The sequence below is a fragment of the Camelina sativa genome, chromosome 2 (assembly GCF_030686135.1).
Source record: "Camelina sativa cultivar CO46 ecotype springtype chromosome 2, ASM3068613v1".
Lineage (NCBI taxonomy): Eukaryota > Viridiplantae > Streptophyta > Magnoliopsida > Brassicales > Brassicaceae > Camelina > Camelina sativa.
Genome location: NC_141881.1, coordinates 3,866,430 through 3,886,064, shown reverse-complemented (window position 1 = coordinate 3,886,064; position 19,635 = coordinate 3,866,430). Strand labels below are relative to the sequence as shown.

The window sequence follows — 19,635 nt, the reverse complement described above, 5'->3', positions numbered from 1 at the left end:
ACTTATTTTGAAGTTATGTTGTAAATAACAGGGAAATTTTTTTGGCGGAAAATATGTCGGAACTTTTTTTTGGCGGAAAAATTTTATTTTTCATTTTATTGATTAAAATATTTTTTATGTAAAAATAAAATAATCATTAAAAATTAAAAGAGGCCAAAAATAAAAATGGCCAAAAAAATGATATTTTAGAAAAATGATATATCAAAAAAAGTATTTCTAACAAATTCTCAAAATTTTATATATTTAAATAAAACTAAAACTATATTTACTACATAAACAAATTTAAGATTCCAAATAATAATAGATTTTGTAAATAAAAATTATAGTAACTGCACGTGCGGAGTAAAAATCGAGATTGGAAGCGTTTTGATGCGTCATTTATCAATCAATTTGATTAATAATTAATTCGTAATTAACGTATTAAAGCGGTAGGTAAAGTTAAAACCGACGCCGTTAGTGTAGTATGCACCTTAAAGGCTTAAACGCTAGCCGTTGAAAAGGAGAAGACAAAGTCTCGATTTTTTTTTCCGATACTTTAACGGCCAGATTTAAAGGTTCCTGTCCATGTCCTATTACGAATCGCTTGTTTTTCTTTTGTCTTTCTGGGTTCCCTTTTCTTGTCGAAAAAAAAAAAATTGTTAATTTTTCGTTTAACCCATGATGTAAATCAGATATGAGCAAGAAAAATCTGGCGATTCTGTTGCGTGCTAGAATGAGATCCAACAATCCCTCCACCAAATTCTCCCTCTCTCACTTTCCTGTAAGCTTTTGTTCTTCCTTGTTTCCGTATTTACGAATTGGATTATATCATTGGCGACTGTGACCAAATTCACCCAATTTGTAATCATGGGCAATGAAAAAGTTTACATCTTTTGATTAAATAAGAAGACTAGAAGAGTAAGGGAATTGTCTATGATCCATAGCTTTAACTTCAGTAAGAGAAAAAAGAGGGTTTTGCTTCTTGAGATTTTGAAAGAAGATAAGAATATAAACTAATGGTTGTTGACTTGTTCTCAGAAGGAGATTCAATCTAATTCTCAAGAGAATCATTCTAATGAAGGAATTGGGAACTCTAGTAAGTTTGGTACCACAGGAAGGTAAATTACTCATTTTTATATTTGATTAGAACCTCTCTGATCTTTGAAAGAAGTGAATTTGGTGATCTTTATACTGATTTGGTTATGTTTGTTTAGGGTATATGATGTAGTTCGAGAAACAATGCACTCTGCTATCTCAGCTAGTAAAACCGGTGTATTAGACATTACTCTTAGCGATTTTCAAGAGGTAACACCATCTCATTCTTGATTCCCGTCTTCCATGTGTTTAAACTTTTTAATATGGTTTAAAATGCTTATAGGGATACTTTAGCCTTTCTCTTGAAGACCGTGGGAAGTTACTGCTTGTTTTAGCCAAAGAATATGATGTTAACCGGGAGCAAGTACGAGAACTCGTTAAGCAATATCTCGGACTTGAAAATCCAGCTAGTGAGTTCTTTGTATTTGTATTTCTGATTGCTTTTTTCTATTATGGTATTATTTGATGATTCTCCATTGATGAGAAAGTATTTTTCTTTAGGTGATGATGATGATAATAAGGAGGCTTTATCTTCTGTTTTCTATCGCATTGAGCGGAATCTGAGGCAATCTCTTAGGCCAACATATGAAGTTCTCTTTGAGAGGTTGAATACACATCCAGGAGGGTTGAGATTTTTGTCCATCCTCCGTGCTGATCTTCTATCGATACTCACGTAATGTTTCTCATCTTTCTTGTTATGTGACTGGAAACTCAAATAGTTGAAGACAGTTTTTGTATCAGTTGGTAGTATATTTCCGGTTAGAATCTGACACTGATGGTTTGTTTCCAATAAATAGAAAAGAGAATATGCCATCTCTGCGAACGTTAGATTCTTTTTTAAAGGAGAAACTTGGTATGTGGCTTAGTCCTGCTTCTTTAGAGCTTCATCAAATTACTTGGGATGATCCTGCTTCATTGCTTGAGAAAATTGTCGCATACGAGGTATGCATTAGTTGATTCCATTTACAGTAATCTTAGCTGTGTCAGATAGTTAATAAAATTTATCTAATAACGCATTGTCTATAAGGCGGTGCATCCTATTAGCAACCTCTTGGATCTTAAAAGAAGATTGGGAATAGGCCGTCGATGCTTTGGATATTTCCATCCATCTATTCCTGGTTAGTTGGTTTCTCTGAAAACATGTTTTTTTTTTTGTTGCAAGTTGACCACATTCTTTGATCATCATGTGCCTTTACTTTCAGGTGAACCACTTATTTTTATCGAAGTTGCTCTTATGGAAACTGTTGCTCAGACAATTCAGGTTACACTTATCTTGATCCTATGCCTTGTAGACGTGTAGTTTAGATTCTGTAGCTATAAGTCTCAATATTTTTTTGTCGTTGCAGGAAGTTTTGTGGGACAATCCTCCCATACCAGAAGACCAAGCAACATCTGCTTTATTTTACTCGATTTCTTCAACTCAGGTTTGTGCATTCTCTTCCTGCATATCTGTAAATCGTGCATTTTTCATTATCGATTCTGAAATCGTTTTTCCAATTCAGTTCAGGGTGTTGATTAAAGCTAAGGCTTTTTGACTCATGTCTTATGTGTATGTGCAGCCTGGCTTAGCTGGGATAAATCTTGGAAAATTTCTGATCAAACGAGTGATTACATTGGTGAAAAAAGACATGCCACATGTTTCTGTGAGTACTACTTTGGCTATTTTGTATGAAAGTTATTACTGAGAAAAGGCTCTATCTGCTTACTCAACAAAATGTTTTTTTTTTGTTACAGACATTTGCAACACTTAGCCCCATACCTGGATTCATGCAATGGCTCCTCTCAAAGTTATCATCTCAAACAAGATTTGCTGAAGGTGAGCGTGATTCACAGAGCAATTCGCCTTCATCTACTTTTAGCGAGAAAGTATTACTACCAGAAGAGGAACAAGCCCTCATGAGTCTATCAGAGTAAGAATTCATTTACAAAATTCTTCATGTATTGTTCTTATCCATTATATACAAAATCATGTCCATGGCATCAACTTAATACTTAATAATCTTTTGTAAGCAGTGATTCTTCTACGGGTAGCAACGGCATGGAAGTTCTATTGAAACTGCTATCAGTAAAGAACTGTGATTGGGCTACTTCACCTCGTATATTGCCAGTTTTAGAACCGATTCTTATGCGGTTATGTGCTAGGTATGTTCAGTCTTGGATGAGATGCAATAGTTAAATATGAATAATATAGGCATAAACTCTGTCTTGATTTTGATAGGTACCTCTTGCAAGAGAAGAAGAGAGGAAAAGCTTTAGACTCTGTTGCTAATTTCCACTTGCAAAATGGAGCGGTAAGTCCATTGAATGTGATAGGTTTTATAGTTAACAGAGTAATTAAGATTGATAAGCTTTATTGTTTTTTGATATGTTACATAGATGGTTGAAAGAATAAATTGGATGGCGGATCGATCAGAGAAAGGTATTCATCAAAGTGGAGGCATTATGGTTAACTATGTCTATAGGTAAAGTAAACTCTGTATTCTAAGTGATTCTGCTTCAAGGCTTTCATTTTTACTGGTCCTAAATCCGTTTTATTTTTGATTAATGACAGGTTAGAGAATATTGAAGACTATGCTCAATCGTATTTTGGGTCGGGCAAAATCCATGCCTCTCCCGGTATCCATTCCCGTCTCTAGGTAAGAAAACTGATCAATGTGATTCTCGATTTGGTCATTCTCAAAAGACAAAGGGTCTAGGATTAGGCCTGAGATTAACACAAGCACAAATGCACAATGGTGTATGTATGTATGTACAAACGGTTATAAGTGTGTATACTCTCGAGACTATATATGTGAATTTGATTCTAAGAGATATGAGGTTTCACGTATCGGAATCTGTTTCGACATGGCTAGTCTCCAAGACGTATTCACGCATGAGTCTTGTGTTGGATCCATCTACGTTCTACATTTTCACAAGCACAAGATAGCTTCCGTTACATACTTTACACTCAAATATGTATAGAGATAAGGAAAGAGGGATAGAGAGAGAAGAGAGAACCTTGAAGGCGAGGCGCTTCAGATTATCCCACTCGAAATCGTTTTTACAATAGGCAGACCGTACCTACGTGGTAACAAAAGGCTTCAAACCGTAAATACAAAAGTAGAGATGGAAAAAAGATGTAAAAGTCTTTTTATTGTCTTGAAAGAGAAAAGAAAAGCTTAGCTTACCTCTAAAATTCGAAGGGCTTGTTGCATTGGTCATGAATGATACCAAAAACAAAGTTTTTAGTTTAGTTATCTCATATTAAATATACGTATACGGTATAAATAAAGATATACGCAGAAAATGACTTTTTCTATATAAGGATTGCACGAATATTTAGTGAAAATTTTCATCGCTTGTTTGGGAAAAGTAAATAACTAGGAAGAAAACAAAATTTGTTAAAAAAAAGTATGATGCACTTAAAGAAACTAGAGTTTATAATTTTGGTAAACTTCATGAATGTGAACCTTGACTTCAAATTCCAACTTTTATAGTATATTGTAAGTGATATTTTGGTACCTAAGTTCATGTGACGTGAAGAGCGACGCATCAGAGTGGCACAAAATTTATCGCCGTCACTTACAGAGTTTGTCTCTAGGAATTCTCTTAACTCCAAATACGCCTCAGGGTTATAACTCTGTCATTGATTAACAGAAATTGAGAATTACTATAATCGAAACACCTAAATTAAATAAATTAAAAATAAAAAAATCATTATACTGACCTCAAGCTGAGCAGACACTATCCTCACTGCAACGTAAGTAAAGAAGTCATGAAGATGCTTCGCTGCCTTAGCCTCCGGAGAAGCTTCTCCAAAGCCTAATTCAATTATTCCAAAAAAAAAAACATACTTAGAAAATAGACATTAATCTATATAGAGAAACTGTGTATGGATCAAAAACCACACTTTGTGATTGATATGTCATCAAATATTATTTACATACCTGGAACGTACATCTTGTTAGAACAAATTCGAGTTTGTTTGCATTTTCGCGAATTTCGCATCAACGGATATGAAAGGGAAGGTCTATTTCGAAATTTTGGATTAAGGTAAGAGAGGTAAGACTGATGGAGAAGGAGTGAAGAAGATGATGACTCCATTGAAATATTTGATGAAGAAAAATTGCAGGAGAGGCCCGTTCACTATATAGCGAGCTCACCACTAGTAATAGATATGCTCTTTTAGTACGTACTTTGAAGCAAACACTACATATACCACGACAACGAGAGGTAGATTAACTAAGTTTGGTACATATAATCTAGTAATCAAATATTTCAGGAAATAAACTTTATCCTTTTTGCTGTAAGCCTGTACTGTTTATGATTCCATTATTCTAAATTCAGCAAATCAAGTGGATGATGATGGAACACCTCACCTTACCCACTTTTACAAACGTTGGCCCAGGATCATCAATATCATATCAATTTATCATGTCACATAAATTAAATTTCATAAATCTTTTAGTAGTAATTATATATACAGACGTGTCGATACTTTTAGGTCAAAGTCAAAATAGTAATTAAAACGATGTAAACCACCGATCACATGAGATGCGCGTGTTTAACACGATTAAATTGTCGGCACAACACGTGTAAACTGCTTATCTTATCTTCGCGTCGCAGGATTCATATTGGTACGTGCGTGTGAGTTCACATCACGTTTCTTACTCGACGCGTGCCATATGAAACTTTGCATTTACGAGTTTAACTACCGTTATTACTACAGAAAGTCCCATGTTCATTCAAAATAGCCGTTAGGATCTCGACAACTTGGCAACTACTGTTATAATATAAAAGAAAAATGATTGCCAGCTACTTTAAGTATACACCAACACATAGCCACACATACAAACAATATAAATGTCTTGTTAACTACGTAAACTATTACCGACATCCATAAACAAACATATGTTATGTCTACAACACCATAAACATTCGAGGTTAGCCAAAATCCAGCGTTGACTGGTATTGACCGACGTTGACTAATATTTATCAGTGTTGACCGCTGTTGACCAGAAAAAATATTCAAAAAATATATTTTTTTTCCTAATAATAATAATTTTTGTTTTTATGTATTTTTGAAAATACAAAATTAAAAATAATATTTAAATAGAAAGAGTATAAATTTGGTATTGTTTATGAAAAAATCTACTACACGTCAAATTTTGGTGGTATAGTTTTATTATATTATTTTTGGTATATTTTCTGTATTAAGAAACAGACAATTCGTGGGTTCACCCTTACGGGCAAACCTCTCTTATTCATCCCCTTTAAATTAAGGAAACAAATCTTAATTAAAGAAACAAAATATGTTGATCAATCAATTTTAAAATTGTTAATTTTAATATTATATTAGAGTTTTTAATTATCACATCTAAAACTCTAACCATTTATTATAAACTCAAACCGACATATAATTTTTTTAATTATAAAATCTAAACCCTAAACAGTCTTTTATAAATCCAAACAGGCATATAATTTTATTTAATAGTAAAATCTAAACCCTGATCACTCTTTTGTAAACCAAACCGACATATAATTTCGTTTAACTGTAAAATGTATACCCTAACCATTCTTTTGTAAACCCAAACTGACATAATTTTATTAATAAAATATCTCTTTTTTAAAATATGATATGACATGCCATATTATTGTATTCCGATTTGTTAATTAAGAGGGATGAATGAGAGTTGTTCACCCATAGCCTTAACAAAATTAATTACTTTATATACCACAAATGTTGTTTTTCATATTATTTTTATTTTATTTTGGTAAATAATTTTTTTGTATTTTTTTGTTGTTATATGTTGTTTTTGTAAATTATACAAATTATTTGTCTTTTTTATTTATTTATCAAAAATACATGAAAACAAAATCATTATTATTTTTAGAAAAAAAATATTTTTTTGAATATTTTTTTCTGGTCAACATCGGTCAACTCTGGTCAACGCCGGATTCCGGCAGACCTCGAATGTTTATGGTGTTGCACACATAACCTATGTTTGTTTATGAATGTCCTTATGTGATGACAATAGTTCACGTAGTTAACAAGACATTTATATTGTTTGTATGTGTGGCTATATGTTGGCGTATACTTCAAGTGGCTGGCAATCATTTTTCCTATAATAAATTCTCATAAAACCCATTTTTGACAACTACAAACGGGCGTAAGTATTTTGACGGACAAAAAGGGGAAAAATGGTAAATAAAATATTTCATCCAGTTTCACAAAAAATATCGTTTTATAATTTCTTACACGTTTTAAAATAAATATTGTTTAAAATTTAATGTAACATTCAGTTTACTCTTTTTTATATAATTTTAAATCCATAGAAGAATAACAAAAATCAATTTTAATTTAAACGGTATAAAATAACATTAGAAAAAGGTAAGAAAATGATTGAGAGTAATACTTTTGATAATATTTTTAATGCAATTTTTTTATTAGCAATTATAAAAATGGTACAGATTACCAATCAAAACTGATTATTCCATAAAAAGAGTTCTGTTTTTAGCTTTTGGGTTTGTAGAATTTTAGTTCTTTTTTGCATGAAAACTCCTCTATTGGTTAATCAAGTTATATTTGAGCATCCATCCAAATTTTACTTTTTACTTAAAAGAGTGATTTTACTAATTTTGAAGACTCCTGATTTTATCTTTAAGCAGCTTTCTATTCTTAACTTTCTATATAGACCTCATCATTAGAATAACATATAAAAAGAAAAACTTATCTTCTTCCACATTGAGGCCTGGTGGTGGTGGACATGAAAAACAAAGACTATACCACATAAACTGTACTACTATACCTTTAGATGGATCTGAATTATTTCATTAGCTTTTTAAAATTAAAAGGTAAAGATTCTATAGAACGACGACAAAAAAAAAAAAAAAAAAAAAAAAGATGTTTCTTCTCAATCATTTTATTTTTTAATTTACATGACCAGGTTTAAAGGAAAAAAACTCATATGTCGGTATGTCTCTTTGAGTGTCAAGATCTAAAGATATTTTTCATAAGAAGAAAGAGACAAAGAAAACTTCAATAATTTTAATTTATTTTATTCCATATCAACTGTTATTTTCGTAACTTCTAAAAATCAAAACGGTCCAGAAAAAATTAAAAACTTTTGGATAAAAAAACTGATAAAGAAAAAATGCAAACTTTAACTAGAGAGACTGGGGCAGGTCTCGTCTACTTATTGGTTACAGTATATCTAATAAAAACGAAAAAAAGAATCGTCTCGTCTACTTATTGGTTACAGTATTTTTTTTAATATAGAAAGGGTCCGACAAAAACTTTAACTAGAGAGACTGGGGCAGGTCTGGTTCAATCTCCATCATCAGTATCCCTTTCGACATCCTTCATTAACACTTACGAATCAGTGTTACAATAATTTCTCAAAGAAACGCAAACAATAATTCAAAGATTACTATTTTATAATCTTTTTATCTTCTCTTTTGCTCTCTCAGTCTCTTCTTGTGTGTGTGTTTACGCCGTGTGTGGCTTTGCGTGTTACTTCGTTCATCCTCCTCATATGAATCTCGAGGCAATCTTTACACTGCCTTTTCTCACTCCCCATCTCTAGGGTTTCTCTCTCTCTCTCTCTCTTGAATTCTCTAAATTCGATTCTCTCTTTTATGGAGTACGTTTGTGTAAAAGCTTAGATTTTTAAGTTGGGTTTCAAGCAAACAAAACAAAAAAAGATACGATTTTTATGTTTCCCTGATTTTGTTTTGCGTTTTTTACTTGTTTTAGAGCAAAAAGCATATGTCTTTACCCTTTGGATCTCCTTCGTAATTCAGATCTTGTGTATGTTAAGTTGCAAATTTTATAATTGAAACCCTTTGTCTGGGTTTGTTCTCAAAGCTCTTAAACCTGTTTTCCTGTATAATTCTTCCAACCTGGGTTCGATTTTTGATATGTGTCCTTGTTTGTAATCAGATTTGAATCTTAAAGCTTCTACTTTTATGCTTTGGTATTAACAAAGTGTGATTCTTTCAGGTTAAAACTGTGAGCTATTTGGAGCAGCAAAAGTAACAGATCATGGCAACACTTGAAGACATTGGTCTAGCAGCAGGGATAAACATCTTCACTGCATTCATTTTCTTCGTTATCTTTGCTTTTCTAAGGCTTCAGCCGTTCAACGACAGGGTTTACTTCTCGAAATGGTACCTCAGGGGGTTAAGAAGCAGCCCTGCAAGTTCCGGCGGATTTGCAGGGCGGTTTGTGAATTTGGATGTGAGATCATACCTTAAGTTCTTGCATTGGATGCCTGAAGCTCTCAAGATGCCTGAGCGTGAGCTGATTGATCATGCTGGTTTAGACTCTGTTGTGTATCTCCGGATTTACTTGCTCGGGTAAGGAAAAGATCTAACAAGGGTCATTATGTTTTTAGACTAAACTTAGAATCAAGAAGAGGAAAATAAGTTGAATTAAGTCTCATAAAGCTTAACCAAGTCTTGTGGTCAAAATTTGATAAATAGATTATGTCTTTTAGGCTAATTTTGTCATTAGGAAGATGAAATTAAGATGACTAAGAAAGTCTTTAGAAAGCAAAAGCTTTTCTTAAGTCTGACCATAAGATTTGAATCATTTGGTAGTGAATATTTATGTTTTTGGTTACCTTATTTCGCAGGCTTAAGATTTTTGCTCCAATAGCAATACTTGCTTGGGCAGTGCTTGTACCGGTCAATTGGACAAACGATACGTTGGAGTTGGCTAAGCACTTAAAGAATGTAACTTCAAGTGATATTGACAAACTGTCAATTTCAAATATCCCACAGCATTCACTTAGGTTTGTTACAGAAATCTTTGAGTGTGTGTGTGTGTTCTTTTCATGAGCTTTAATTGTTGGTATTTAAGTATAATCTCAGTTTTTGTTTTTTGAGTTTTCCAGGTTTTGGGCTCATATTGTAATGGCTTACGCCTTCACAATCTGGACTTGTTATATGCTGATGAAGGAGTATGAGACAGTTGCTAACATGAGGCTTCAGTTTGTTGCCTCAGAAGCCCGTCGACCTGACCAGTTCACTGTAAGATCCGTTTCTTTTCCCTTGGTTTAAACTCAGAACAAACCTAAGTCAATGATTTGTATGTAAATCGCTGGTGCTGATGGTGTATGTCATAAATTTTTGATAGGTTCTTGTTAGGAATGTACCTCCAGACCCAGACGAATCTGTGAGTGAGCTTGTGGAGCATTTTTTCCTAGTTAATCATCCTGATCACTACCTCACACATCAGGTAACAAATTTTCATAGGATAACTTGACCTTTTCATATGCATTTCTTGGTGGAAAACAGTTTCTCTATTGTCTTTTTTTTATAACTTGTCGAATCAACAATATATATATAGGTTGTATGCAATGCAAACAAGCTCGCTGATTTGGTAAGTAAGAAGAAGAAGCTGCAGAATTGGCTTGACTACTATCAGCTCAAATACTCTAGAAACAACTCTGAGATCAGACCAATGACAAAGGTACTTAAAAGTGTTAAACTTGATGATGTTTCTTTTCTGCTAGCTCTTATTCTCTTAAGTCGCTTCTATTTAACAAAAACAGCTTGGGTGCCTTGGCTTGTGTGGACAAAAAGTTGACGCAATCGAACATTTCAGTGCTGAAGTTGATAAAATATCAAAAGAGGTATGCTTTTTGTGGTCTGTCTTACCTGACTTCCATTTTTGTGCCATCTTATCATTAATGTTCCTTTTTGTTCAAACTCGTCATTGTTTGTAGATTGCTGTAGAAAGGGAGAATGTGGTGAATGATGAAAAGTCAATCATGCCAGCATCTTTTGTCTCGTTCAAAACCCGTTGGGCTGCTGCTGTTTGCGCTCAGACCACACAGACACGAAACCCAACGAAATGGCTAACCGAATGGGCTGCAGAGCCGCGTGATGTATACTGGCCAAACCTTGCGATCCCATATGTTTCTTTGACTGTAAGAAGATTGCTCATGAATGTAGCCTTCTTCTTCCTTACCTTCTTTTTCATCGTCCCTATTGCGTTTGTACAATCTCTTGCTACTGTTGAGGGAATTGAGAAAGTTTTACCGTTCTTGAAAGTCTTTATTGAAGAGTGAGTTCTCCTTCTTCTCTAGTATTGCATTTGAATAATGTACTGAAACGTTTTCAACTAACATTGGACCCGGTTGGTTGTCTTTTTGTATTCACAGTAAGTTCGTTAAGGCGGTGATACAAGGTTTGCTAGCCGGTATCGCTCTGAAGCTTTTCTTGATCTTTCTGCCATCCATACTGATGACCATGTCCAAATTTGAAGGTTTTACATCAATTTCATCCTTGGAAAGACGTTCAGCGTCAAGATATTACATATTTAACTTAGTAAACGTCTTTCTTGCAAATGTTATCGCTGGAGCTGCGTTTGAGTAGCTCAACTCTTTCCTCAATCAATCACCAAATCAGTACGTGACTCCCTCTCCCTCTCTCTCCCTCTGTTAAGCTTTCTTTCTTTTTGAGGGTTATGGGATTTTTTCTAAGGACTCTTCTTTTTCAATATGAGCAGAATCCCCAAGACAGTTGGGATGGCGATACCGATGAAAGCAACCTTCTTTATAACATATATAATGATTGATGGTTGGGCAGGGGTTGCAGGAGAGATTCTCATGCTTAAACCTCTCATTATATTCCATCTCAAAAACGCATTCTTGGTGAAAACAGAGAAAGACAGAGAAGAAGCAATGGACCCGGGAAGCATCGGTTTCAACACGGGAGAGCCTCAGATACAGCTTTACTTCCTTCTTGGTCTTGTCTACGCTCCCGTGACACCAATGCTTCTTCCTTATATCTTAGTCTTCTTCGGTCTTGCTTACATCGTGTACCGCCATCAGGTAAGTATTTGTTTCTTCTTCTCCTATAAATTTGTTCATACTGGATAATTTAGACAAATCTGCCAAACTTGAACATTTTCTTCTTTTCGTTTTCCTATTCTTAGATTATAAATGTATATAACCAAGAGTACGAGAGCGCTGCTGCGTTTTGGCCAGATGTTCATGGACGGGTTATAGCGGCATTGATCATATCTCAGTTGCTTCTGATGGGTTTGTTGGCTACAAAACGTGCCGCTTTAGCTGCACCTTTTCTCATTGCTCTTCCAGTGATTACTATCGGTTTCCACCGCTTCTGTAAAGGCCGTTATGAACCCGCCTTTATCCGTTACCCTTTAGAGGTCAGTTTCTTCTACGCATCTGATAAACATCTCCATTATTATCTTTGTAACATATATATTGCAAGTTACAAGCCCGGAGATGGGAAAATGTTGATGTTTTACAGGAAGCTATGATGAAAGATACATTGGAAAGAGCAAGAGAGCCGAATCTGAACTTGAAAGGCTACTTGCAAGACGCTTATATTCATCCGGTTTTCAAAGGCGGTGACGACGGCGATGACAGTGACGTGGTCGGAAAGTTGGAGGACGAAGTCATCATAGTGCCAACGAAACGCCAATCGCGGAGGAACACTCCGGCACCAAGCAGAGTTAGCGGTGAATCTTCTCCATCTTTGGCCGTTATTAACGGTAAAGAAGTCTAGTTTTTAACCGGTTACAGTAAAAAAGCAGCATACGACCAAAAAAGTATGAATATAGTTCGTGTATGTGTGTACTTTATTATGTACATAGAGAGAGGTTTGTGTTTTTCTTTTGCTTAGACGTTGTTGTTAATGTGTTTCTTCTATTGTCCAAGTAAAAGTGTTGGGGTCTTTACTTCATTGTATTTTCAACCATTCGTTTTCTTGTTAATTCAGCAAGATGCCAAGATTGTAGGTGTGTGATGATTCTAATTTCGTATAGCATTACAAAAATAAGAGAACGAAAAAAGTGATTAAAAAGCATATAAACAAAATAATAAAACATCAACTGCATAATTTTTTTTATTCAATAGAGATACATTACAAAACAAGAAATATTCCTTATCTAACAATAGAGGTTACATGATTGACTTAGTCGTAATTGTAAACCAACCATACATCGTAACTCAATCTTAACTTAAAAAAAAAACAAGTTTAACAGTTTGAGGGCCAATTCAATCCATAATGTTTGGTTGCCTAAAGCAAGATAAAAAATTAAGCTCATTAACAAGAATAGAGGTTTGAACCCACTAATAAAACCACTAAACCATAAACGTTTTCACTGAAAATGACGCTCTAAAATTTATAATATGCATCTAATGTCTAAAATCATAATTTTACTGGTTTTAGGTCAAGGTTCGACCTTAAACATTTTAAAGTAATCTATGAGTTCCAGTTATGTACTTATGTCTATAACTAAACGTCTTAACTCATAGTATCTAATACAACTAATCAAAACCTTATGTCTAGAGTAGTTTTTGGAAGGGACAATCTTCATTATATGTCATCACCATACTTTTTTTCTTGCCCGTCCTAGACTCCTAGCCATGCTTTTGTTCCTGGAAGATCTTGCTACAATTATCCATATTGCTTTGTAACATGATAAGCTTACAAAGTATGTTTATCAATCTTCCAGGAACACAAACACCGTTCCAGTATCAAGATCTTCTCGTCAATACTGGAACGGTGTTTGTGTTCCTGGAAGATCTTGCTACTTTTATCCATATTGCTTTTTTAACGGTGAGTAAAAAATAATTATTTTAGCCGTTAGACCAAAAACTATAACAATACAATTTTGTTGACGAGAACGTTGTCGTTTCAGTAATCTTGATCTCAAGGTTCAAAAGAGCACACACTTTATCTCAATTATCCACTGAACCATTCGTCTCTGGCAAAGAACCAGAATGAGCTCTCATCAAATCCTCCAATTTCGGTCTGACCCGTTTGTGCTGTCACACTGTTGCCCCCATACACTCCTCACCAGCTCTCTCACACTCCATTCTCCACTAAAGCAGCCTTTATCCGGTCTCCGTTTCCGTTGGCGACGCTCTAATCACACCGGAGTCAGGAGTTCAACGATGTCTGAGTCTCATGGTAGCAAAAAAGAAGCTTTGAGTTCGGAAACGGCCACTACGCCGATTGAATTGAAAAGGGTCTATCCGTTTCACGAAATTGAGCCCAAGTGGCAACGCTATTGGGAAGATAACAGAACTTTCCGGACACCGGACGATGTCGATACTTCGAAACCTAAGTTCTACGTCCTCGACATGTTCCCATATCCAAGGTCTCTCCTTTTTTAGAAAAGTTCACAAATTTGGCTAATTGAGAAGCTGTTTTAGTATAAAGTTGTGGTTTTTTTTTTTCAGATAAATTTTAGTAGCATCCTTGGATTTGGGTTTTGTGGAAAAATATTAATTTTTGTGTCTATGTGTTGTGGTTTGTTTCCTTCAGTGGAGCAGGATTACATGTGGGGCATCCATTGGGTTATACAGCAACTGATATATTAGCGAGGCTTAGGCGTATGCAAGGTTACAATGTTTTGCATCCTATGGGATGGGATGCTTTTGGATTGCCTGCAGAACAATATGCTATTGAGGTTCGTTTTTTTTGTTTATCATTTATCAAATCATTATGGATGCTTTTGTTGATAAACTGTTACAAGTCCTTATTGTTTTTTGTTATCTGCATTGCAGACAGGAACTCATCCGAAAACTACAACATTGAAGAACATTGACCGCTTTCGTTTACAGGTGATGTATTTCTTTCAATGTAGCACCAGCCTAGTAATGTTGTGCTATCGGTTTGGTTGTGAAAAATGTATGCTTGTTTCATGGTCTAGGGTTACTGATCCTTGAAGATTATGCAAAAGGATCTTTAATAATGTGTAGATGTAACTAAAGCCATTACTTTGGACTGTTTTGGTTAGGTCTTACCATGGGAGTAAAGAGGGACCTTAATGAATGTGGTTCTTTTGTTTGTTTGCAGCTCAAATCACTTGGCTTCTCTTACGATTGGGACCGTGAACTTTCTACAACAGAGCCAGACTACTACAAGTGGACGCAATGGATCTTTCTTCAGCTTTATAAGAGAGGTTTGGCATATCAGGTCAAGAAAATCATTGTCTACTTCACAAGTTAAAACTGTGCATTTGTGTATAGAAAAGTTCTTTGAAAGATTGTAAATTCAGGCTGAAGTACCCGTCAACTGGTGCCCGGCTCTTGGTACTGTTTTGGCCAATGAGGAAGTGGTGGATGGTGTTAGTGAGCGTGGCGGTCACCCAGTTATAAGAAAGGTAATATCTTTTACCATCAGGGAAAATTACATCTCTTTTTCCCTCTACCGAAATCTGTATTCCTCTGTTTTGAAAATTCTCATGAATTTTACAGTGACATTGTTTATTACCAAGCAGCCGATGAGGCAATGGATGCTGAAGATTACTGCATACGCTGATCGTCTTCTAGAAGATTTAGACGAGCTTGAGTGGCCTGAAAGTATAAAGGAAATGCAGAGAAACTGGATTGGAAGATCTGAAGGAGCTGAACTGAACTTTTCAATTCTTGATGGCAAAGGCCAAGAAACTGACAAAAAGATTACAGTTTACACCACGAGGCCAGATACACTTTTTGGAGCAACGTATGCTTACATGGATTAATCACATTTATAATTCAAATCTAAATTCTTGATTTTGATTGCTTTATATGATCTGTTCTTCCATTCGCAGTTACATGGTTGTGGCACCGGAGCATCATTTGTTGTCTTACTTTGTAACCTCAGATCAGAAACAACAAGTATGTTTCTTTTCATTTCTTTCGATCTCATTATACAATGTGCCTTTCATATGATTATCATGAGTCCTCTCTTATGGTTACAGGTAGAGGAATACAAAGATTTCGCTTCGAGGAAAAGTGATCTTGAAAGAACAGAACTTCAGAAGGAAAAGACTGGTGTATTTACGGGATGTTATGCGAAAAATCCAGCTAATGGGGATGCTATTCCCATTTGGGTAGCTGACTATGTTCTAGCAAGGTAAGTTTGTTCTAACTTCCAACTATTTACATTGCTTTGAATTGAATTTGTGTGAAACAGATAACTTTGTTATATGTGACAGTTATGGAACCGGAGCAATCATGGCAGTCCCAGCTCATGATACTCGGGATAATGAGTTTGCGTTGAAGTATAACATTCCAATCAAGTGGGTAGTGAAAAATGAGGCAAACTCAAGTGATGATGCCAAGCAAGTTTATCCCGGATTAGGTGTGATTGAAAATTCATCAAGTTTAGAAACAGGACTTGACATAAATCAACTATCTAGCAAAGAAGCTGCTTTGAAAGTTACTGAATGGGCTGAGAGAACCGGCAATGGAAATAAAAAGGTTCATCTTGATGCCTTTCTTTATATGGATTATGTATGTACATACTTTTCATCTTTGTTTCTACTCAAAAAGCTTTTTTGGCAGGTAAATTACAAGTTGAGAGATTGGTTGTTTGCACGGCAGCGTTACTGGGGTGAACCTATCCCAATCTTAATTTTGGATGAATCTGGTGAAACTATTGCGGTTTCAGAATCTGAACTGCCACTCACTTTGCCTGAGTTGAATGATTTTACTCCCACTGGAACAGGGGAACCACCACTGTCAAAAGCAGTTTCATGGGTATGTTTTGCAGTTAATTTGATTAGTTTCTGGATACGTGAAATGTCACTGTACATTTTTGGTTACGATCGAATGTCTTTGCAGGTAAACACTGTAGATCCTTCAACAGAAAAACCTGCCAAAAGAGAAACAAGCACTATGCCACAATGGGCTGGCTCTTGCTGGTAAAAATGTTTAATAATAAGCTCTTTGTTACCCTTGTTGATTCTTGTATATAATTTCCACGTTACACGAAATGTATCTACCAATTGGGAATCCTTGATGCTCTCTACTATGATGGTTCTAGGATAGGCTAAGCCGAAATGGATGGATCTATAACCTTGTTGAATATATTACCCAAAGTGTTGTCGATAGATGTTGAGGTTACGCTGAGAAACTAAACAAATTTACCTGATTTGCTTTATTGTTGATTCATGATATTCCCTTTGTCTCCAGGTACTATCTGAGATTCATGGACCCGAAAAACCCTGAAGCGTTAGTTGACAAGGAAAAAGAAAAGTGAGAGCCTTTGACAGAAAGCAATCAATTAACCTTCCATTTAAGTAAAATTTTCTTCTTATTACTTCTCTTGTGGCAGATATTGGAGCCCAGTAGATGTATATGTTGGTGGTGCTGAACATGCTGTTTTACACTTACTATACTCGAGGTTTTGGCACAAGGTGTGTGTCCTTTGAATCCTCTCTTTCTTTAAGCTATCTCGTGATCCAACCGTAACCTCTGTTGCTGCATCATCACAGGTACTTTATGACATTGGTGTTGTGTCGACGAAAGAACCCTTCAAGTGTGTCATAAATCAAGGAATCATCCTTGGGGAAGTAAGTTTGTATTTTGCCTTACCTTGTTCAGTTTTACAAATTCCGTTGAATCTTTTATCCTTAATAGTGTTACGTTGCAGGTCCAGTATACAGCTTGGAAAGACCAAGAAGGAAATTATGTAACTGCAGATACCGAAGAACGGTTAAATGAATATCAACAAGTGACAATCCCGGAAGAAAGAGTATGGATCTTCTTTCGCATTCACTAAAACTGATAGGTTCTTCGGTTTGTTTTAACCTTATGATCTTTAATGGTCTAGGTTATTAAGTCCGGAGATCATTTTGTTCTGAAGGAGGAGCCTAGTATTCGTCTAACTCCACGAGCTTATAAAATGAGCAAAAGTAGAGGAAATGTCGTAAATCCTGATGATGTTGTGTTAGAGTACGGTGCAGATTCTCTACGTTTGTATGAGATGTTCATGGGACCATTTAGGTAAACTTCAATCCCAAATTTGTTTCTTCAGGTTTTAACATTTTCTCAGTGTTTATATCTTCTTGCATTTCCTTGTACTAGGGACTCAAAAACTTGGAACACGAGTGGGATTGAGGGTGTGCATCGTTTCTTGGCAAGAACATGGAGACTAGTCATCGGTTTGCCTCAATCCGACGGTTCTTTCAAAGATGGAACCATAGTGACTGATGATGAACCGAGCCTTGATCAACTCCGAACTCTTCATAAATGCATAGCTAAGGTCATCTCATTTCCCAATATGATCCCTTTGTGGTTTAAATACATCTTACTTAAGATTCATATGTTAATTTGCAGGTGACAGAGGAAATTGAGAGTACACGATTCAACACGGGAATTTCAGGAATGATGGAGTTTGTTAATGCGGCATATAAGGTTAAATCTTAGACTCTTATATCAGTTAGCTTTGTTATCTGCTTTAAGAGTACTGATTCTCTGGTTTCTTCTTATTTTGACAGTGGAATAATCAACCTAGAGGAATCATTGAGCCTTTTGTTCTTTTGCTCTCACCTTACGCACCTCACATGGCTGAAGAGCTTTGGTCACGGTTAGGCCATCTGAAATCTCTGGCCTATGAAAGCTACCCTAAGGTAGAGATAGTAAACAGAACATGTAACAGTGGATAGTGTTTTTGCGGTACTGACTGTATTGGTCTTTATGCAGGCAAACCCGGATTACCTAAAGAACACAACTATTGTTCTTCCAGTTCAGATAAACGGCAAGACAAGAGGCACCATAGAGGTTGAAGAAGGATGTTCTGAAGAAAATGCTTTTGTTCTTGCCTCACAGGACGAGAAACTCAGGAAATATCTAGACGGACAATCAATCAAGAAGCGAATCTATGTGCCTGGGAAAATCCTCAACGTTATCCTAGACCGTACTAATGTCAAGGTCACTACAAAGTAGGATTTAGAAAGAAAAGGAAAAAAGAACAATTACAGAACCTGTCAAATCTTGGGTTAACTCGAAATCTCTTTTGAATTCCATCTTATGGAAAAAAATATTCTTTTAGAAGCAAAAAGATCTGTTCTTAGAGAAAATCAGACGCAACAGTTGCTTCTTTCCATCCTCTTTGCCGAGCTCGAAGCTCCCACATGTAAGATAGTCTTCTCTGTCCATCTAGAGTTGCCTCTGCTTTCTCTCTTGCTAGCTCACATGTTTCCATCCCCATACTGCATTTATCAGCTTCTTTTTGATACTGAGAAGCTGCTTTCTTAGCATCTAGCAGCAACCTATCTGCACGCCATTCATCTTCTTGAGCTTGTGCTTCTCTTAGCTTCAGCTCTTCAGCTACCATTTCTGTGAAACTACTCTCGTTCTCTTCACTCCCTTCCCCGTGCCGCATGCAATCTTAGCCATAAAACAAGGACCAACAAAAATGCACATGAAATCTGCAACACTTGAGCATTTTTACCATATATATATAGAAACTTATTGCCAGAAATATGTATACTCACCCAAGAAACTGTGATTGCTCAATCCTGCAGAAGAAACATAGCATTAAACGAATCAAAAGTTGGGTTTGTGACCAAAGGGAAAAAAGAAAGGAAGAACAATGATAATGATGATGATTACCGTCGGGGATGGAGAGGAGAGGTTGAGAAGAACAGTCACAGTCACAAGGAGGGCAAGGGTGGAGAGAATCTGCAATGGTCTCGTTGAGATGCCAATACAGAGAAGGACCTGCGATGTAGGCGACAATACATAGTCCCATTACCCCTGTTACCAGCTTCGCCGTCTTCTTCTGCCTTCTGGTCATCTCTCTATTTCAATCTCTCTGCAAATTAAT

General features: G+C 35.7%; 5 protein-coding genes across 15 annotated transcripts; 3 read left to right on the top strand and 2 right to left on the bottom strand.

Annotated features, from left to right (window-relative positions):
- Window positions 1-454: 454 nt before the first annotated feature.
- LOC104717084 (uncharacterized) lies at window positions 455-3,901 on the top strand. Its single transcript, XM_010434609.2, has 16 exons — window positions 455-554; window positions 672-760; window positions 1,018-1,097; window positions 1,194-1,284; window positions 1,358-1,484; window positions 1,576-1,747; window positions 1,872-2,016; window positions 2,102-2,192; window positions 2,277-2,335; window positions 2,421-2,498; window positions 2,634-2,717; window positions 2,809-2,984; window positions 3,088-3,216; window positions 3,293-3,365; window positions 3,451-3,536; window positions 3,626-3,901. Exons 2-16 carry the CDS (start codon window positions 674-676, stop codon window positions 3,708-3,710), a joined length of 1,563 nt encoding a protein of 520 aa, XP_010432911.1. The 5' UTR covers window positions 455-554; window positions 672-673; the 3' UTR covers window positions 3,711-3,901.
- On the bottom strand, window positions 3,721-5,501 carry LOC104717094 (chaperonin-like RBCX protein 1, chloroplastic). Of its 2 annotated transcripts, XM_010434618.3 has the most exons (6): window positions 5,001-5,501; window positions 4,781-4,875; window positions 4,576-4,693; window positions 4,242-4,258; window positions 4,072-4,134; window positions 3,721-3,975 (listed from the first exon to the last, which is right to left on the bottom strand). In XM_010434618.3, exons 1-6 carry the CDS (start codon window positions 5,155-5,157, stop codon window positions 3,895-3,897), a joined length of 531 nt encoding a protein of 176 aa, XP_010432920.2. In that variant the 5' UTR covers window positions 5,158-5,501; the 3' UTR covers window positions 3,721-3,894. The 2 variants fall into 2 exon arrangements, with proteins under 2 accessions (XP_010432920.2, XP_087336332.1); XM_087480206.1 differs by lacking the exon at window positions 4,242-4,258 and having other exon boundaries at window positions 4,072-4,152.
- Window positions 5,502-8,230: 2,729 nt separating this feature from the next.
- On the top strand, window positions 8,231-12,820 carry LOC104717076 (hyperosmolality-gated Ca2+ permeable channel 1.1-like). 7 transcript variants are annotated; one of them, XM_087480072.1, is made up of 12 exons: window positions 8,231-8,640; window positions 9,056-9,411; window positions 9,690-9,848; window positions 9,951-10,086; window positions 10,193-10,294; window positions 10,406-10,528; window positions 10,611-10,691; window positions 10,785-11,125; window positions 11,223-11,468; window positions 11,570-11,894; window positions 11,999-12,232; window positions 12,337-12,820. In XM_087480072.1, the coding sequence occupies exons 10-12, from the start codon at window positions 11,589-11,591 to the stop codon at window positions 12,592-12,594; spliced, it is 798 nt and encodes a 265-aa protein (XP_087336198.1). In that variant the 5' UTR covers window positions 8,231-8,640; window positions 9,056-9,411; window positions 9,690-9,848; window positions 9,951-10,086; window positions 10,193-10,294; window positions 10,406-10,528; window positions 10,611-10,691; window positions 10,785-11,125; window positions 11,223-11,468; window positions 11,570-11,588; the 3' UTR covers window positions 12,595-12,820. The 7 variants fall into 7 exon arrangements, with proteins under 7 accessions (XP_087336198.1, XP_087336220.1, XP_087336206.1 ...); XM_087480080.1 differs by having other exon boundaries at window positions 8,277-8,600; XM_087480076.1 differs by having other exon boundaries at window positions 8,476-8,696.
- Window positions 12,821-13,719: 899 nt separating this feature from the next.
- LOC104717068 (leucine--tRNA ligase, chloroplastic/mitochondrial) lies at window positions 13,720-18,867 on the top strand. Of its 4 annotated transcripts, none has more exons than XM_087480112.1 (20): window positions 13,720-14,194; window positions 14,362-14,506; window positions 14,604-14,660; window positions 14,896-15,015; window positions 15,098-15,202; window positions 15,320-15,543; window positions 15,632-15,698; window positions 15,782-15,936; window positions 16,019-16,283; window positions 16,368-16,562; window positions 16,647-16,726; window positions 16,998-17,060; window positions 17,140-17,221; window positions 17,300-17,377; window positions 17,458-17,559; window positions 17,638-17,810; window positions 17,892-18,069; window positions 18,144-18,221; window positions 18,305-18,436; window positions 18,510-18,867. In XM_087480112.1, the coding sequence occupies exons 1-20, from the start codon at window positions 13,815-13,817 to the stop codon at window positions 18,750-18,752; spliced, it is 2,922 nt and encodes a 973-aa protein (XP_087336238.1). In that variant the 5' UTR covers window positions 13,720-13,814; the 3' UTR covers window positions 18,753-18,867. The 4 variants fall into 4 exon arrangements, 3 of the variants coding, with proteins under 3 accessions (XP_087336238.1, XP_087336240.1, XP_087336241.1); XM_087480114.1 differs by having other exon boundaries at window positions 13,723-14,194; window positions 14,896-15,001; XR_015577382.1 differs by having other exon boundaries at window positions 13,728-14,194; window positions 16,849-17,060.
- LOC104717059 (uncharacterized) lies at window positions 18,671-19,605 on the bottom strand. Its single transcript, XM_010434575.3, has 3 exons — window positions 19,422-19,605; window positions 19,304-19,327; window positions 18,671-19,196 (listed from the first exon to the last, which is right to left on the bottom strand). Exons 1-3 carry the CDS (start codon window positions 19,603-19,605, stop codon window positions 18,877-18,879), a joined length of 528 nt encoding a protein of 175 aa, XP_010432877.1. The 3' UTR covers window positions 18,671-18,876.
- Between the last annotated feature and the right edge of the window lie 30 nt (window positions 19,606-19,635).

Bases quoted from the DNA above. Each gene is read 5' to 3' on its own strand.
- LOC104717076 (XM_087480094.1), top strand. From the start codon at position 9,098: ATGGCAACACTTGAAGACATTGGTCTAGCAGCAGGGATAAACATCTTC. The intron at 9,412-9,689 runs GTAAGGAAAAGA...CTTATTTCGCAG, and splicing joins CTCCGGATTTACTTGCTCGG to GCTTAAGATTTTTGCTCCAA. The intron at 10,529-10,610 runs GTACTTAAAAGT...TAACAAAAACAG, and splicing joins AGATCAGACCAATGACAAAG to CTTGGGTGCCTTGGCTTGTG.
- LOC104717084 (XM_010434609.2), top strand. From the start codon at position 674: ATGAGCAAGAAAAATCTGGCGATTCTGTTGCGTGCTAGAATGAGATCC. The intron at 2,017-2,101 runs GTATGCATTAGT...ATTGTCTATAAG, and splicing joins AGAAAATTGTCGCATACGAG to GCGGTGCATCCTATTAGCAA. The intron at 3,366-3,450 runs GTAAGTCCATTG...TATGTTACATAG, and splicing joins TCCACTTGCAAAATGGAGCG to ATGGTTGAAAGAATAAATTG.
- LOC104717059 (XM_010434575.3), bottom strand. From the start codon at position 19,605: ATGACCAGAAGGCAGAAGAAGACGGCGAAGCTGGTAACAGGGGTAATG. The intron at 19,328-19,421 runs GTAATCATCATC...TTTCTTCTGCAG, and splicing joins TCTCCTCTCCATCCCCGACG to GATTGAGCAATCACAGTTTC. The intron at 19,197-19,303 runs GTGAGTATACAT...TTTATGGCTAAG, and splicing joins GAGCAATCACAGTTTCTTGG to ATTGCATGCGGCACGGGGAA.
- LOC104717068 (XM_087480112.1), top strand. From the start codon at position 13,815: ATGAGCTCTCATCAAATCCTCCAATTTCGGTCTGACCCGTTTGTGCTG. The intron at 14,507-14,603 runs GTTCGTTTTTTT...TCTGCATTGCAG, and splicing joins CAGAACAATATGCTATTGAG to ACAGGAACTCATCCGAAAAC. The intron at 17,811-17,891 runs GTAAACTTCAAT...TCCTTGTACTAG, and splicing joins ATGTTCATGGGACCATTTAG to GGACTCAAAAACTTGGAACA.
- LOC104717094 (XM_010434618.3), bottom strand. From the start codon at position 5,157: ATGGAGTCATCATCTTCTTCACTCCTTCTCCATCAGTCTTACCTCTCT. The intron at 4,876-5,000 runs GTATGTAAATAA...TAATTGAATTAG, and splicing joins TAACAAGATGTACGTTCCAG to GCTTTGGAGAAGCTTCTCCG. The intron at 4,694-4,780 runs GTCAGTATAATG...AATCAATGACAG, and splicing joins TAGTGTCTGCTCAGCTTGAG to AGTTATAACCCTGAGGCGTA.